At 52.7% G+C, this 17,351-nt stretch overlaps 2 protein-coding genes across 2 annotated transcripts; both read left to right on the top strand.

The window, feature by feature from the left end:
* The first annotated feature begins 2,366 nt into the window (after positions 1–2,366).
* Positions 2,367–4,751, top strand: LOC34619189 (methionine--tRNA ligase). Its single transcript, XM_026338112.1, has 3 exons — positions 2,367–3,115; positions 3,350–3,558; positions 3,859–4,751. The coding sequence occupies exons 1-3, from the start codon at positions 2,367–2,369 to the stop codon at positions 4,749–4,751; spliced, it is 1,851 nt and encodes a 616-aa protein (XP_026193897.1).
* A 1,495-nt stretch (positions 4,752–6,246) lies between these two features.
* LOC34619190 lies at positions 6,247–13,578 on the top strand. Its single transcript, XM_026338111.1, has 7 exons — positions 6,247–6,438; positions 6,632–6,751; positions 6,910–7,730; positions 7,894–10,557; positions 12,605–13,043; positions 13,238–13,321; positions 13,390–13,578. The coding sequence occupies exons 1-7, from the start codon at positions 6,247–6,249 to the stop codon at positions 13,576–13,578; spliced, it is 4,509 nt and encodes a 1,502-aa protein (XP_026193896.1).
* Positions 13,579–17,351: the final 3,773 nt, after the last annotated feature.

The raw sequence follows: 17,351 nt of genomic DNA, 5'->3' as shown, positions 1-17,351 counted from the left end.
CCCAGATAGTATTGTTAAGGTGTTCTCTACGCCCACTCTTTATGCAGGCGTTCTCACGTATGTTGTCCCTACATTCTTCCGTATGACTTCCTTAGAAGTAGACTATTCTGCATGAACCGGCTATATTTGCATGTAAAATTGCTCTATCAAGCGTCTAGGCGCTGGTGAACTAGTTCAAATGCTACTTCTCTAGTGAATTCTCCGAGCATGAGGTCCACATATTTTAACCCTCCAATGACATCTAGCCATCGCTCCCCTACTGTAGCGTTTGTTTGCTCCCTGTGTCTTTGTTGGCTAGTGTGTGCAATTGCGCTTTCAGTCAATCTCACTTCAGCGGCTGACGCACACTTTGCTTTCCCCTGTCACGATGTTTGCGCGTTTGCCTGCAAAGGGGGTGGCGATTGGGCGCTAACTCTTCCGGTGTCCTCCATGAAGTTGGGCTCAACGTACAAGTATGGAAAACGATGGTATGCGTTTAGAAACGGGTTGGGGAAGGTTTAGCGGGCAAAGCTACATTTCAGCACTTTCTACGTCACTACTTGTGTTCAACTAGGAAGTAGTACAGAGCTCACTTTTTTGTCTTGGATGTTCGTGCATCTTGTTTATTTCAAGGTACTGAAGGGTGATATGAGAAAATTCATTTAGCTTGCTAAGTGGTATGTTTAACTAAATGTAACCGCTCGGAGTGCTTGGAGGGCACAGGTGTGCGCAACCGGGGTATCGCTCTATCCTCATGTGGGCATATCTAAGCCGCGCAAGCACGGAGATGCGATATATTTTTCCCAAAACACTCAGGAAGTTTATATCACGTTTATACTAACTCAGGAATCCAGTGTATCCCCAAGGACACCTTTGATAGAGCTTTAGTTCGGCAGGCTCAGCTACTCTCACAGCCTTCTCTGGCTTTTCCCCGGCCCCGCAAGAGATTGTATGCAGTGGAGACCCAACTGTGCCTTTATCACTCAAATAAATTTGATCTGGTGCTTGCAGGAGGTGCTGCTTTTGTGTGGCGTCGCGCGGTAGAGCTGCTTTCCCCGTCGCTACCTTGCTCAGGTAAGCCTGATAAGGGCACCTTTACCTGATCCCCGCGTTCAGTCTTAAAGCCATGCAGACACATTTGGCCTATGAGACATGTACTGAAGTAAACACATAGTATACTAATGAGACCCCACGGTGTTGCTCTCGACTCAAGGGCAATGTAGCGACACAGCACTCGCATAGAGCTCTCTAACCACAAACATCAGATCTAATTTATTCAGACGGCGCCACTGAGAGGCGATAATTGGTGTGACATGTGTTAAGAGTTAGGGGTTTCCAAGCCTTTTTGCATGGAGGCGAATCGGACTGCTCTCGACCCACGCGTGGCCGCATGCGCTATCGTTTTGCAATATGGGCTTTACGCTATCAGCATTTAGAGTTTAGCGGCTTTGGTCTTACCGTGTCTTTTTATTGCTATAGAAATTTGTTTTTCTCTCCATTTTTAAATTTGGAGCTCCTCTCCCTTCCCACCCTTCCGCGCATCTCGATCGGGCGCCGCTGGGGGTTAGGACGTAGGCATAGAGACACTGCTGCGCTGAGAGGCATTGTTGGTTGCTCCGGTTCCGCGGGGGAAAGCCTATTATCAGAATTGGGGCTAAGGGTGTGGTGTTTGGAGCCTATGTTATAGGATTGTCCCAAGATGGCTGCCGGCAATGCGAAGCCTGGTTTGCGGGTGTTCGGGGACAGAAGTGGCTTTGGTTCTTTTTGTATTTTGTCTCTCTGCCACTCACTAGGTCTAGATGCTGACTTCTTGGGGACTGCTGCTCATCCTGCGTTGACAGTACATCCCGATCAGCGACCCTGTTTATGTCTTCCTGAAACTGCGATTGGGGGGCTGAGGGCGATCATTCAATACCTCATAACTGCAAATCCGAAGCAGGCGTCCAAAACCTTTCCCCTCTCCATACCGCCAACGCGTAACGAGTCTCCCAACGGCCCGCAGGGGGCCGCCCCAAGCTACTGGAAAGAACAACAGTGGGTTGACTGGGTGCTCTTCACCCTGCAACCCGCCTTAGCCGGCTTGGACAAGAGCCGCATTCTGGATCTGCTGGAAAGCCTTGAAGCTGCATTCGGTGAGCATGAAGCAGCCTAAAGCGCTAGTCGAGTGCAAGTCGGTGTTCACCCCGCGGTGCAATGCGGCGCCCGGCGTCTTCGTGTGTGGGTGAGCCCACCGAAAGCCTTCCTCAGGGATCCTTTAGGGTGTGTTCCATGCTTGATTGTCTCACTGCTACGGAGTATGAATCTTCCCCTGCATGCATGCGTTTCCCATTGCTGCAGCCACAACCGGAGCTAGGTCCCTGTGTGGCGGTCCGGCCTCCCTCAGCGACATGCTGCTGTATGCCACGTTTCGTTTCCACCGTTGGGGAGCCCTAGGAGGTGGCGCCTTGGCTATGCCCGACTTCCCGCTGCTGTCCAAGGCGCTCCTAGAGACAGAAAAGGCCTTCAGTGGAGCCTTTTCAGCCGCAGCAGCGATGAGCCCCCCACCGCCCCCAGGCCCCCAGCTCTTGACTAGGACTCATTTGTGTGTCTCCCCAGGAGGAGCAGCGAACTCTACAGGCACTTTGAAACACGCGGCAGAACGTCCACCATACTACATCACGACAGCGATTGCTTACACGAACGGCACACCGCACATGGGCCACGCTTACGAATACCTGGCCGCGGATGCTTTGGCTCGCTATCACCGTTTAGCCGGGTTTAATGTAAAGTATGTTACAGGGACGGACGAACATGGAATGAAGATAGCTGATGCGGCTGCAAATGCCGGGGTGCCTACCCAGCAATTCGTGGATGCGCATGCCGCGGAGTTTGTGGAGCTGCTGAGGAAGCTGAATAGTAGCCACGATCAGTTTGTCAGAACCTCGAGCGACGAGCACAAGGCCGTCTCCCAGTGGCTCTGGAAGGCCTGCAGGGACAAGGGAGACATCTACTTAGGCACCTACTCGGGGTGGTACAACCGGAGGGAAGAGGCGTTCGTTTCGGAAAGAGACGCTAAAGCAACAGACTTTAAGGATCCCGTTACCAACAAGCCCCTAGAACGAATGCAAGAAGAGAGCTACTTTTTCAAAATGGGCAGGTAGGTTTACGGTTTTTGGCCCTTTATCCGACGCTCTTGATGGACAATTCCAAACCGCAGCCTTAGAGGAACATGCGCAGCTCGATCGCTAGAGACGAAAGCTCTCGTGAACGCCTTTTGCGGCTCGTGTTGTGACTTCTCCCGTAGGCGGTAGCCGCTTGCCCTACTTTATACGTCTTAGACAGCGGTCAGCAGGGAGTGTCTCGCTGGTCTGTGCCCCTGTGTCTTCTTTAGGTACCAGGAGCGGCTCATTGAACACATCAAGAGCCACCCTGGATTCGTCGCCCCTGTTGAGAAGGAAAACGAGATCCTTCGGCGGTTACAGGAGCCTCTCCACGATTTGAGCTGCTCCCGTGCATCCTTTACCTGGGGTGTCCCCGTTCCAGACGATGAGAGACATGTGATGTACGTGTGGTTCGACGCCCTCACAAATTACCTCACCGGTCAGTCCGCGTCCACTAACACTTCACACCTCGTTGAAACTTGCAGCGAAGAAGCACACACAGCTACTCTTCTGATGGTGGCTGGCTGCCTCTTCTCGAGTGCCTCGTTGTTGTTGATCGTAATAACTGTTGCTTTTTTCCCCCATTGCACTTCTCCTAGTCCCCTTTCATCGAGGACGCACTGTCTAGTCGTGCATGTGTACGTGCACCACTCTGTCTCCCCGTCTCCCTCCCTCTTGTCGTTCCTGAGGAATGCAGCATGGCGAAACAGGCTGTTCTGCGCGTCGGTGTCTCTTGCAGGCTTGAACCCGCTGGTATCGGGGAGCCCCGAATTCCGTTCCTTGTGGCCAGCGTCTCTTCACTTGATCGGCAAAGACATTATTTGGTTTCACTGTGTGATTTGGCCGTGCATGCTCATGTCTGCGGGCCTGCCGCTCCCAAAGCGCGTCTTCGCCCATGGGTTTGTGCTGGGACCTGAGGGGGAGAAGATGAGCAAGAGTTTGGGAAACGTTGTGCTTCCAGAAGACGCTTTGGCCGTCTGTCCTGCCGACAGCTTCCGGTTTTTCCTGCTTCGAGACGCCCGCTACGGCTGCGACATGCGCTTCGACATGAGTGCCATGCGAGCGACACACAACAACGAACTGGCGAATACTATAGGCAACCTCCTGCAGCGGCTAGTTGGCCTCACTGCCAAATTCTGTGGAGGAAAGGTGCCCCCGAGAAACTCCGCAGTGCCTCCCAGACATCCCCCGTTCGACTTGGCGTTGCTCACCGCAGAGGTGGCCGACGCCTTTAGAGAAACGGCACTTAGGGAGGCCCTAGAGCTGCCTCTTCAGGCCGTGAGGGATCTTAACAAATTCCTCACAGACACAGCACCCTGGGCGTGCAAAGATGAAGAAAGAAGACAGGAGGACATCCGACTGTGCCTCGAGTGCCTGTACACCCTAGCCCACTTCTTGGAACCTTTCCTTCCAGAGGCTATGTCCACTGTTTTCAAGCAATTCAACACAAAACCAAAACTCATACACGAGCTCTCCCCTTGGATGGAAAATCTAGCCCCCGGGACTCCCATTGACCCCCCAGAGAAAGTCCTTTTCGAACCAATACCCGAAGAGCCAGCAACAGACGAGCAGCAGCAGCAACAATCCAAAAAGCAGCATCAGAAGCAACAGCAGCAGAAGCAACGGAAGTAGAGGTAAAACTAGAAAGGAAGTGGGCGTCTCCAAGGGAGTAATACAGATAAGCATTATGACAGGCATCCCCAGTCCTCTTTACGACTGCGTACGCGGCACGACCGGCCGCATTAATGTAATGTGGCTTCCAGCAGAGTAGTAATGAGTGAGCTAGCTGTTTGAATTTGTAGCAGCTCACGCTGCAGCAGCAGCACTTGATGTTATTGCTTATTTACAAACGGCATCTATTTGCTGCAGTTTCAAGATTTCAATCTCGTCCTGCACACCTTGGGATTAAACAACCAAACAGTTTAGACCTTGAAAGGCATTATGCCTTGTTTGGGGCCGTATGGGCGGTTACACTAGCTAAAGCCCAAGTGGGCGGCACAGGTGGTATGTTGACCATCGAGTGCACCCTGCAGGTTTGGCGTTACGGGTTAAGGGTTCTCCTGAGAGGAGTCAGTTTCGAATACATGGCGATCAGCTTTGTAGTCGAGCCTCCGTAATCGATGCTGGAAGAGCCATAAGGGACAGCCAAGGGGAAGTCTTTCCGAAACGTAATGGTCGTGTAAACTGCGCATATGCCCCCTAGGAAGTCGTAGCACCATGCTAGGACTGCAGCCATTTTTTCAAGTGGAGAGCTCTCTTTTTTCGGGCCAAGGGTATAAATCTTATCATGTCCTCCAGAAAAGCCTTTAGGTGGCCTTTCCAGGGTCATCACTCATGCGAGACTGTTCAGATGTGCATTGCTACATGAGCTACGGAAGGCAAAGAGATGTTGATGGCGAGACAGCAGGCATGAAAAGGCAGAAAAGTCCAGAAGAGGGGCAGTAGAGGGGCGCAGAGCCATGGAGCAGGCGCACGGCCAAGGGGGACTACGTGACCACAGACACAGCCGACACACGGCACGAACCCGTATACCAAAAACCAGAAATTCACGCTCAGGACCTTCTGAACGAGAGAGAAACCTCGAAAAGAATAGGAAACAATGATGGCAGGAAGCTAGACCACTCACAAATTAATACGAGGCGGCAGCGGGAGCCTGGCCCGGTTCCAATAGGAGGGAGGAAGAAGGTATAATACGGCATGGCAAACACATATGAAGGGCTAAAACACACAGTCTGCTTGTATTGAGAACAGAAATGAGAAATGCCTATGGAGAGAAGGTCATTAGGCACAGGACAGCGTCTGCAGCCGATCCTGTAGGCCAGGCAGAAGGACTCGACGTTCTCGCATAGCTCCATATCTATACGTTGGCTCTGCCTATGTCCGTACACAGAAATTTCCTGACATTTTACCTTTATCTCACTAACTACTGGCCGTTTTCTTGCCGCAGTAGGGCGGGTGACCTCATCAGGGCACTCAACCTGGTGCCTCCACAGGGTCACCTGTCTGTTGTCGCCGACAGGGAAATACGCAAGGGCACCCAAAACGCGACTCTGAGGCTGCGCTGCCGTAGTATCCGCAAACCAGCACCATATGATGGAAGCTCACCTCAACGGCTAAGCTTAAGATAATGGTGGAAACTAACCTCAGCAGCCACCTAAAGGATACTGCAGCAGCAGCAACCCCGAATCTAGAAGCACACCCAGCGGAAGTAGCCGCTACGCCAAAGGATCCAAACGCAGTATTTTCTGCTGCTGAATACGTTGCAACAACTGAAGATGCAGAGAACTTCCTTGAGAGGGCCGAAGAAGTGGCAGAACGGGTATTGTGCTGCAGATCTTGCAATTGCCGCCACCCCTAGTATAATATGCATCCCGCCGGCACTTCTTCTGATCGCTTCCATGCTTTCTTAGACGATCGCACGGCTGCACACACGCAGGCGCTCGTGTTGGGGTTGCTGCTGCATGAGCACCCGCCCAGCGGTAAAGTGGTGTCATGAGCTGCCCTTGTTTCAGGTGAAGGCCATTCTTAAGGGCGACTTAACCCCTGAGCAGCTGCAGCAGGAAGATCTTCGAACGCAGCAAGAGGAACGGCGACGGCAGCTGCAGAGGCGAGCCAGAGAGATAGCTGCAGAAGTACGTTGGAGACCTATATTATCTGAATGCCGCAGCACCCATGCACTTTCCAGCATTTCCATTTCGATCCCTACTGTGCTGTTTTTGTGGCAAGAAAGAAAGCTGCAATACTCTTTGCATATTTTTTGTCGCCGCTCTTGCGGATGCTGTTGGTGCAGGAGAGGGTGATACAGCAGCAGGAGCAACAACGCCGCGGGAAGGAGGGATGGGGTCTCCCTTCTTCCAACTTTGACTGGTACTGTCCCCGCTGTAGAGTTGAGTACAAGGCAACAAAAGAGCATCAAGAGGGTCAGTCGTGCCGGCAAGAGCAGCAGCAGATGCACAAAGACCAGCAACAGCAGACGCACAAAGACCAGCAACAGCAGACACACAAAGACCAGCAACAGCAGCGGCTGCTGCGGTGCTATCGCTGCGGTGGCGAGCTTCAGGAGCGCAAGAACAGGCTAGAGGTGCTGCAGCGTCTTCTGGCTGAGGCACAACAGGAGAAGCAGCGGGTGCTGTGGCGACGGCAAAAGCACCATCAACTCCAGCGCACAAAGGCAATTGTACGCCGCCACTCAACGCCAGCTTCAGCAAAAGTGGCAGCAATCAAGCCAACCGACTATGAGAAGTGGCGGTATTATGAGCCTGAGAGCGACGAAGAGGAGAAGCAGCAGCAACAGCAGCAATTACTGCAGCACACGGCACCTCCAGACACACCTGAGCTGCATCAGTTGGAGGAAGACATAAAGCGGAGGGAAAAGGCCCGCGGAGGACAGCGACACCGTGCCGCAGCTCTCCTTGCCGCTGGACGGGTGCATGCTGCAGCTGGTCGGTGGCTTTTAGCGGAGGAAGCCTTCGCTGCGGCAGTAGAAGTAAAGCCGGACTCCCTACCAGCGCTCAACAATCGTTGCCTGGCGGAGCTAAAGAGGGAAAAATGGAAAGAAGCAGAAGTTACGGCATCAAAAATCCTTGAAATCTGCGAGCTATTTGAAAACGGGTTTGTTCCTTCACTCTTTCATTCAAGAGCGCTGTGTCTCCTCGCGGCCCTGGCGACTCATGTGCTGCCTGCTTCTGCTTGCTTCCTGCTGTTTCCCCTTTCGCTCGCAATATCCACGTGGATGCCGCCCTCACTGCGACTGCTGCTACTTCTGCTGATACAGGTACACCAAATCCAGAGGCTTGTGTTACAAGGCCTTGATACGTCGTGCGTTTGTGAGGCGTCAACTTTTGAAGATATCAGCAGCAGCAGAAGATGCAGAAGTGGCGCGGCAGCTAGTGCCCAACCCAACGGAAGCAAATGCTTTAGCCAGTGAACTCAAGGTTCTCTTGGAAGCAGAGGCCGAAAAGCAAAAGCGGCAGCATAAGAATATGGAATTGATAGAAAATGAGCAACAGTCAAAACAGCAGCAGCCGGAGCAGCACAGGCAGCAGCAGGAAACCGTGGATCCTCAATGTGCAAGTTGGCAGGATCACGAAGGCTCTGCGTCTGCTGTTGTAGCCGCTACCTCAACAAGCGAAACAGCAGTAGCTTCGAAAGCAAGCACGCTAGCAGAAAACTCACAAACGACGACAGAACAATCGGGAACAAAAGCAGGCAATGCAGAAGGCACAGCAGGGGCAGCAGCAGCGCAACCAGCCGGAGGCTCGGTCCAAGCGACAGCATTAGAGAAAGCGTTTGCTGCTGTGTTTCAGGAGCTGCAGCAATGCGGCTGTATGTTACGTCAACTGTCACCTTCTACTCTCTCCACCCTATTGCATCGCATCAAAACGCTTCCCGAGGCACGCGTTTTGTTGTGTACGCTGGAGCCCTGTGCAACCACTGGTGCTGGAGCATCAGCGGCAGCACCGCTGCAGCTGCAAATGCCCAGGGGGCCAGCACGGTGCCTTCTCGACTTTGCGCTGCAAGACATTAGGCTGTATGCAATGGGCTTGAAGAAAAGGCTGCAGCAGCACGACCAGCAGCAAAGACCGCACCAGCAAAGGAAGGATCTGAATCGTGGGCTTGAGGCAACATCCGATGCTACAGAAGAAGCTAAGCAGCTGGAAACATGTGAAAGCACGAGCAACAGCACGACATGCTGCAAAGATGCCCTAAAGCTGCTCTGGCTGCTGTGCAGCAGCAACAGCCCCCCGGCACTTTATGAATCCCTCATGCTGCCTGTGACACACAACCTCTTGCTGCTACTTCAAGATCCACAGTTTACTTGCACGACTGCGTCATTGCTCGCTGAACTGTCCGTACACTCCAAGATCAGGAAGGAAATGGCGCGTGTTGCCGCGGCAGATGACACAATGGCGGGATTGATAATTCACTGGGGAGCAGCAGCCACGCCGGTAACAACAGGCGGCTCTGTTTGCAGCCAAGGGTCGCGGTGCGCTTTGGCTTTGCATCCTCAAATCTGCTGCCGCGCTAACTCTGTGCTGTACCAGCAAAACGAGAAGCAGAAACAGCGATTGCTGGTAGCGGCCCGCAGGTGTCTCTGCAACTTTTCCCTAGAGGCTGCGATGAGGGGGGTCTTGCACCAACACCTGGTGCAACAGGACCAACAGTGCAACGCCGTTCTACTGCTTGCGCTGCTTCCTACGGCAGAAGAAGCTGAACTAGCCTTAAGAATAGCAGACAAGTCAGTAGCAGCAATGCACGCAGTGAGCAGTAAGCTGGATGTGCTGCTGAACCTTACCAAACACCCCAAGATACGGCAAGAGATATGCAGTAGCAAGCCAGCGACAGATCAGCTTACGCTGCTACTGCGCGTGCTCACCAGCCCGTTAAGCAGCAGCTTTGTTAGTGACAGCAGTCGTACTAAGAAGGGCGGCGAGGATTCGCAGCAGGAAACTGTGCTTGCTGACACCGAACTACCTGCTTCGAGGCTCCTGCTGCAGTTAATGACCCCTGGCCACTACCGGCTGCTGCTGTTAAACCAATTTTTTGGACTCCTTCTCAATGTCACGACTGACGCTACTGCAGCAACCTCAGCAGCTGCAGCATCACAAGCGTCCCTTGCTGCCAATAGTGCGGCCTCTGCTAGGGCACTCCTGAAAGCCTTCTCCCTCTTGGAGGTCGCATCGACCACTGCTGTAGCCGTCTCAGCAACAGCAGCACTATCACTCACAGCAGAAACGAGCTTGGAGTGCGATGCAGATGCTGCGACAGCAGCTGAACAGCTGCTGGCACGTTCCCTCTCTATCGCTGCGCGTATTCTGCAGCAGCAACCACAAACATCAGCTCCAGCCGCGACGGCAGTTGACACCCCTACAGCCATTCTTCAAATAGAATCAGCTGCAGTACTGACTTTGAAGGACGCTGTTGGCCGCGGCTGCTGGAATGCTGCAGCGGCCGCTGCAGTTCGGGCACTTTCGGTGTCTGCTCAGCACCAGCAGCTGCTACAGCGGGCAGCAGCAGAAAGCAAAACAACAACAGTAGCAGCACCCTTCAAACAGGACTCTGCGCTGTTTGCACAGCAGGTGCTTCTCAAAGACTTAGTATCACTCTTGCAGCGGCTGCTGGAGCTGTTAATCTCGGAAGGGTGGCGGTCAGTAAAGCCAGCGCCAACGGTACAAGATGCAGTCGAACAACCAGTACCAGGAGATGTATTTAGCGCCCTTGGTAATGCCATGGTGCTTAGCACAAGCCTTTTGCGCATGCAGCTCAACTCAGATCAGAAGCAGTACGACCAACAATCGAGTGACATGCTGCTGCCGCTACTTCAAGCAGCAGCACAGGCACTGGACTTCGAGCAACAGCCGCAGGTTCAACGAAACGCAGCCATCTGTATCGCAACAGCAGTGCAAAACTCCGAAATTTATAAAAACCTTTTGTGGCGGCAACCCCTCATTAGTAAGGTCATGAACAGCGCGCAACGTAGCAATAGATTCTCTAGGTGAACAAACGGACTTGTCAAAGCAAAAAGTGTGGGCCACATATATCAGCGAGGTGGCTCAGTCTGTCATCACGTATCAAAGTCTAAGCTTATTTGCTATGATGCCAGCGACTATACTTATCAGATAGCTAGCGTAGCTGCTAGATAATATATAGCTTGCTGATTGCCATCCGTCTCACTGCATTTGATTTTGCGGGAGCTGGCGCTTTCCTCATGGCTGCAATGGACCTTCTCCTCTGATCTCCGCTCTTGACTGGATCAAACGCTGCAGCTACTGCTGCCAGGAACATGCCGGCATAGGGAAGACAGTGGAGGATCCATCGCTTCTCAGTGGGCCAAAGGTTGTGAATGACACGTATGCTGGTGGACTGCATGGACTAGGCATGCTGATACTCCATGAGAGAGATCAGGCGGAAATACGTTGGATTCGATACACCACGGTCGTCAATGGATCTCTTTGAGTAACATGCAGAAGCAGCAGATACATAAGCGTTTTCTAACAGAAAGGTCCAGAAGCCCCTAGAACATAGCAAGCAGTTTCGGGCCTTCTATATTCGGACTACCACGGCACACGCAAGCTTTGTAAAGGGAATTGCGGCGAGAGCTAGCCTCTGAAGGCGGGGCTAGTGCTGTCACCAAGAAGTACATGTGGATTGCAAACACACCTAAGGGCCATCAGCTGATTAAGTGATCTGGAAGTCGTAAAACCCTAGCTAGCCAGGAATCTCGCCAATCATACTTCCAGAATGCCAGCTACGCTGCAACCTTTGTTATGGGTTAGTGGCGAAACACAGAATTCGCGGTGCTCACACAAAGTCTAGTGCCTTTGCTGCATCTGAAATTCTTGTGTGCAAGAGTAACCGGCAGCAAAGGCATACTGTGTGTTGCCCTGGGTACACCGATAATGGAACCGCAGTGCAGCAAACTGGACTAAGGTTTTGCCTTTGCTATTTGTAGCTTGATTTCTGTCAGGACTGGTAGCTGTACGCAGAGGCCTGCTTGACTGGAAACACAATTGGGTTTTTCTTCAAAAGTATCGGTCTCCTTGTGCTGGCATCAAAAGCCGTTGGGGTAAAGCAGGCGAGCTAGATAAGTTTAGTCCTCAGTAGCGAACACGTTAAACATGACTCTGGCTACCTCTTCGGCGGCATGTTGGTCATCCCTCCAAAGTATTAAGCCCGTTTATTTTACCTAATGTCCCCAGTGGTTACAAGTGACCTTGAGATCCTCCCCTTTACCCCGTTTGCACTAGAGGACCTTTGCAGGAGCTATGCATTGGTCGGTGTGAGTCTATTAAGTAGGTGGGAAGCATCGGTGGTGCCCAGTTGGTTGCGCAGCTTGCATAACTGAAGACACCCCAGAGACGTAAGAACACAGGAGCACTGCAGCTTAAAGTAAATAGTGGCATCCGCACATCGCTCCACTACTCAGTATTTAAAGAGCTGTGAAAGTTCTTACAGAACAAATAAGAAGCCGTTTCGAGCTCCCTTTTTCCTTACAAAAAGCCACGAACCCTGTAGCATGCAGCCCCCAACGCCTTTAAGGGTGGCCTCGCTCCGGATGGGACTTCCGTCACTAAATTGTTATTTCATTGAAACTTCATTTCTCTATATTCGAGAGTCAACCATAGGGGATCATAGTCGTCTGCTGGTCGCGGCTACGGTGGCACAGGACCTTGAGCTGCAGGCGCACGTGTTCCACCAGGCCGTCGCGCTGTTGACGCACAACCTAGGTCGTGAGCACAAAATACTGGGTCGAAGTTTGCTTTGCGCCTGAGCGTGCTAGCAGTAATTGCTGTGTTCTTCATGGAGTGTGGAGAGAGCGCCTTGCTTTCTTTTCCCTAGCATGTGTGTTGCCGCCCGTATACACATGCAGTTTTTGACTTGCCACTTCAGTCTTTTCCCTCGCGTTTCCCTCCCCTCAGCAGTGTCTTGGCGCACTCTCTTTAGTTAGGTCGTTTCTGCCTCCACTCTGCCACAATGCCCTCCCCACCACGGTGCTGGGATTTCACTGTCTCAGGCCCTACCTTGGGGTCTTCCGACGGAGTTGATTCTCCCCCAGGGTTTGAGTTTCTCGCAGATGGGATAGAGAAGGAGATAGAGTACCTCTCATCCCTTCGAGAGCAACAGCAGCAAGCAGCAGCAGATCCAGCATTAATAAAAGAACAAAGCGGTCCCCCCCCCACCCCCGAGACGGTCGCACTGCTGCAGCGGAAGCTGTGGGACAGTGCGATCGCCCCAGGAAAGGCTTTTGCAATGAACTTGCTTATGCTATACATGGGCGGGGGCAGCGGGATCTTCGGGGTGCTCATTTTGGTGTATGCGTTCCATTCGTGCATCAGGACACTTCTTGGGGTGTCGGCGCAGTTCAGGCCCTTCTCTGATATAAAGGAACTGAAGTATGTCTGGGCATACAAGTGCCTGTATTCCGCAATCTGCATTGCGTTTGGCTTGTACATCCTCCATCAAGCAAAACTGATGGGGGCCCTGCCCCTCAGTTCTGGGGATTATTTGGGCCTGATACCGCAAACCGTTGTAACTTCCAGGGCATTCCCAGCGTCAAACCCTAGAACCTCGAGCGCCTAGCTCAAATATGTCCGCTTCTATACACTGGTATGGCAAAGCTGGCGAATGCTAAGGACTTGTGGTTTTTGGAGATTTGGCGACCTTCACCCAAATCGCATGCTTTTGACGGTTTGAAAGCTGGGGTGACTCAACTTAGGCTGCTGCTGTGCAAAAACAGTTCAGCAAGCAAAGTATTACTTGGTTGGAGTAGGCTATAAAACTGAACCGTAGATTTGCTGTGCTACACGCAAAAACAGCACATAGTCGCCGCTGTACTAAACCTCTCAGCACTCTAGCCTACGTCCTTCTAAACAACTTCGGGCCCCGTGCCATGCCTCTGCTCGGGGGTTACAAGAGCAGTAAATCAGTGCTGCACTATCATGCAAATCCAAGACCCTAATGCAGCACAAAATCCAGCAATTGTGTTTTCCCCCACGTCCAAGTCCACTGAAAGTCTAGGTTCTGCTCAGCAGTCTCTATCTGCCGTCTGAAGCCACTCTTTGCGGGCCTCTGAGCTCGGAAAACTTTCCCGACAGGAGCATTCGGTGGTCCTGGAAAAAGACGGTTATTTCGCTTATAGCTTCAGTGAGCTGGCCACCTGCCGGCCGGCATGGCCCCCCTAGTGATGATGCCTTGTTGGTGAGGCCACAATTACTGGTGATCCATCTCTCTTGATCAGATTGCATCTAAAAGCAGATGAATGGGTCTCTTAGAACGCGCGTATAGTGCGCGATTGGCCCTCTCCTGAGGGAATCCTCCAGTCCATGAGATCTTTGTTTACCCGAAGGGGCACATGCAAGATGCAGCTACCTATTAAAACCACCAAATAGAAACTGCTCATGCGATTCCGGTTGATCATGTCGCTGCTGTTGCGTAGTGGTGGGCCCAAATCCACGATAATAATTCCCGTGTCTTACCACCCAGGACAACCGCCTTGCATCACCTATGCCCTGTCTGCCATTACTTTGTGAACGGGGTGGCGTCATAGATTACCCCATATCCTGCAAGAGGCACCGTATTGATAAAGAGACACTGGGCCTGGTTCTACTTCCCCTACGGTGCCCGAAGTCTCCTAGGCCTACAGGGTTCTGCTGTAAATGGGCAAGCTGCCTTGTGGCCAAGAGCTGCTTCTGCTGCTGCTCCTGCTGGTGTGACCATGCTTTCCTGCTGACCCTCCTCTGAGGTCGACAGATGTCCCCATGAACACTAGACACAGCTGGTGCACCTGTACCTGAAGCAGTAGCAGCAAGCAGCTGGGTGTACTTGGAGCAGCTGCTGCGAAGATAACGAAGTGATCTGTTGAAGGGACTTATTACAATGCAGCAGCAGATGCTGTCGTCGCAAGTGCTCCTGCTGGTGCAGTTGCTGCTTCATCTGCAGGCGATGTCGCTGCTGTATTTGCTGCTGCTGCAGAGCGAGCTCCGGTGCTGGTCCTAGCAGGTGATGCGTTGACGGGAGGTTGCTTCCATTGAACAGGTGTATACCACCAAACAAACTGCGAGGCGTAAGAGCCCCACCAAGCGACGAGATGGGGAAAAACTCGGGACTGTAGTGCAAACTCGGCTTGTTATACCCCACCACTGGAGAGGCCACACCCATAGGGGCCACTGAAGGGGCGGCCACTCCTACTGAAGGCCTACGACACATGCAACTTCGGCTGCAGAACACACCACCGGAAAATGCTGGTGGCCACTCAAGGAAAAGCTCAACTAAAGGCTCCTCCCTCGGTTGCTGCAACACCAAGGCAGCCACATCACGCGGTTTCGTGAGGCTTTTACATGGAGCGGGGGGCCTCAGCGGGGCTCCCCCTGAGGACAGGGGCGTAGGGATATCCCATGAGAATGAGGATGTAGTATACGCAGCAGCAGCGACAGCTGTCGCTGCCGCCACCGTTGCTGTTGCTTGGGATGCCCGCAACTGCGATGAGTGATACGAAGATGGCCCAGTTGATGGGGCCCAAGGTCCATATGAGGGTTCCCCCCATGTTGGTGCACTCAGTAAACGAGGAGGCTCATGCAATGCAGAATGTGGGGAGCTCGTCACTCTTGCATTCGGTAGGTCCTTTTCCTTCCCTTGCTGTTGCTGAATTAGAAGCAACAGCTCCTCTTTTTGCGCTTCCATGTCAGCCAGGACCCGCTGCAATGCGCGGTCCTGCCAGGCACTTCGAGTCTTCTTGAGAATTTCGGCGGCCTCCGTTCCCCGCAGTCCTCCATGAGCGGTGATAAAAGGATGCTGTGTTGCTTCCTGTGGTGTCATGCGGCGAAGTGGATCTATCACAAGAGACCGCTACGACACAATCGGCCGCACACACAGCACAACATTTTCCTGCATTTAGTGCTCAATCTAACTTGCTGTTGGTAGCACAATAGTCCCCTGAACGAGCACAACAGGGGGTCCGTGGAGCCATGTACTATTAAGTGTTTTCCGTGGGGCCTTAGGTGTTTGTACAAATCAAAACGCACTTTCAAGAAATCTAAAAAGTCCTCGGCGAGGCGTTCATTCGTGTTTCTGTGTGCACGGCAGCTCCTGCATTCCTTAGTGCTGCTGCTCCTGCTGCTATCAGAAGCGGTTGGTGAGCTATCTGTATCTGCTGCATCGATAGTTCATTAGAATCACCATCCGTAGAAAGTTGCCGCTGGTCACAAACGTCGCAAAAACCTCTTGAGGTATATACGCTGTCTATTCGCATACGGACCAGATCTTGTAGGTCTTCGATAATTAAAAAATCCGCTTGAGCTGGCTCGGTTTATACTACCACAAGAAGCAGCAAAACGAGCGAGGAGAGCAACTGAAGGAGCAGAGAGAGAGATAGGACGACACCCACGCAAACAGAGGGTGCAACCGAACGCGAGCTACAAAACCACAACACAACACGCCAACAGTTTTAAACCGAGACGGCCCACCACACAAATGAGCAGATTGAAATGGCTGCGCGCTTAGTTGCACCGGCACACAGAAACAGCACAAGGCCGAGACTTCCTCCACACGCCCGTTGAATCTTGGGCTTACTTCTTGTGCTTCGCTTCGTATTCACAGACCGTGAGCATCCGCCATCCCTTCTCCGTCTCCTCGTGTTCTGCATCACGGACTCTCTCTGTCTTGAAGCCTTCCCCACCCACAGTGGCCCTTCCTCCGCTGCGAGCCCCATTAGTGCGGTCGTTCGCTGCAGAGAAGAGGCTATTTGTGTTTCCAGCTCAAGCTGCCGTAGACAGAGCGTACCGGACACAGTCACCCTCAGAGGCTCTGCCAAAGCAGCGCACCAGCTGCTGGGCTGCAGCCGCCCGAGATCCATGGTCAGTACCTCTTGCCACCTATCCTTCTCCAACTCCTTCTGATGCGGCGCGACTGCACAAACCACGGCAGTGCGTAGCAGGAACAAAGTGTGCTAATGCTCCAGTCGGGCCTGCTTGACGAGGCCCCTCCCTGATAAGCCGGGAGCCCCAGAGTCTTTTGCCCCCTCCAAATGCTTCAGACGTAAGAGATGCAAGAGAGGAACTACTATTAAGGCCTCCAACATACCGCGATCCCCCTTCGGAACAACTCGAAGGCTCTTAGGAAGGGGAATCCATATCCTCATCTCCATCTCTCCCTTTGTGCTCGTATTTCTGCTGGCCAGGCATTGAATGATCCATTGGAATCTGCGAAGGCAAGCGTCGCGCACGAAGAATTTTCAAACGCAGCTCCCGTGGTCCAACATCCACAAGAGAACGGACCCGCAGAAGCGCGTAATGCGGCGGAGGAGGTCAAAGTGGGAGGCCCCTGTGAACACAAACATTAACGAGTAATAGCGGAGGTGGGGAACACACAAAAAGAATGTCATAATAACACCAGTTGAAGAAAGGAGAAACCGCACTCGCGCCAGCTACGCTTGCCGAACCCTGGTTTGAAAAGGTGGCGACCACCAGCCTCCCTTAATGGCAGCCCCTCGTTCAAGGCGGTCCTATACCTGAAGGGACGCTGTCGTTAATCTGTTACCTGGGAAGAGCGGGACACCAAGAAAGAGCCCCGCAAGAATGCAACCGAGGCTCCAAACGTCCATCACTTTGTAGTAAGGGATGCCCAGCAACAACTAAGACAAAGGTGACACCACAGCGACCAATGCACGCCAGCGCAGATAAAGAACCGCCCCCGACAACCAAACAGCACATATAGGGATCACATGACAAAAGCAAG

Source organism: Cyclospora cayetanensis, unplaced genomic scaffold (assembly GCF_002999335.1).
Source record: "Cyclospora cayetanensis isolate NF1_C8 unplaced genomic scaffold, CcayRef3 CcayRef3_contig_23, whole genome shotgun sequence".
NCBI lineage: Eukaryota > Apicomplexa > Conoidasida > Eucoccidiorida > Eimeriidae > Cyclospora > Cyclospora cayetanensis.
Note: the sequence above shows the minus strand (reverse complement) of the source record. Positions and strands in the feature narration are given on the sequence as shown.

What these genes read in the sequence shown, in the direction of transcription:
- LOC34619189 (XM_026338112.1), top strand. Translation starts at nt 2,367, where the DNA reads ATGCTGCTGTATGCCACGTTTCGTTTCCACCGTTGGGGAGCCCTAGGA. An exon ending in TACTTTTTCAAAATGGGCAG is followed by an intron (nt 3,116 to 3,349) that starts GTAGGTTTACGG and finishes TGTCTTCTTTAG; the next exon opens with GTACCAGGAGCGGCTCATTG. An exon ending in CCTCACAAATTACCTCACCG is followed by an intron (nt 3,559 to 3,858) that starts GTCAGTCCGCGT and finishes TGTCTCTTGCAG; the next exon opens with GCTTGAACCCGCTGGTATCG.
- LOC34619190 (XM_026338111.1), top strand. Translation starts at nt 6,247, where the DNA reads ATGGTGGAAACTAACCTCAGCAGCCACCTAAAGGATACTGCAGCAGCA. An exon ending in CCAGAGAGATAGCTGCAGAA is followed by an intron (nt 6,752 to 6,909) that starts GTACGTTGGAGA and finishes CTGTTGGTGCAG; the next exon opens with GAGAGGGTGATACAGCAGCA. An exon ending in TATAAAAACCTTTTGTGGCG is followed by an intron (nt 10,558 to 12,604) that starts GCAACCCCTCAT and finishes AATGCCCTCCCC; the next exon opens with ACCACGGTGCTGGGATTTCA.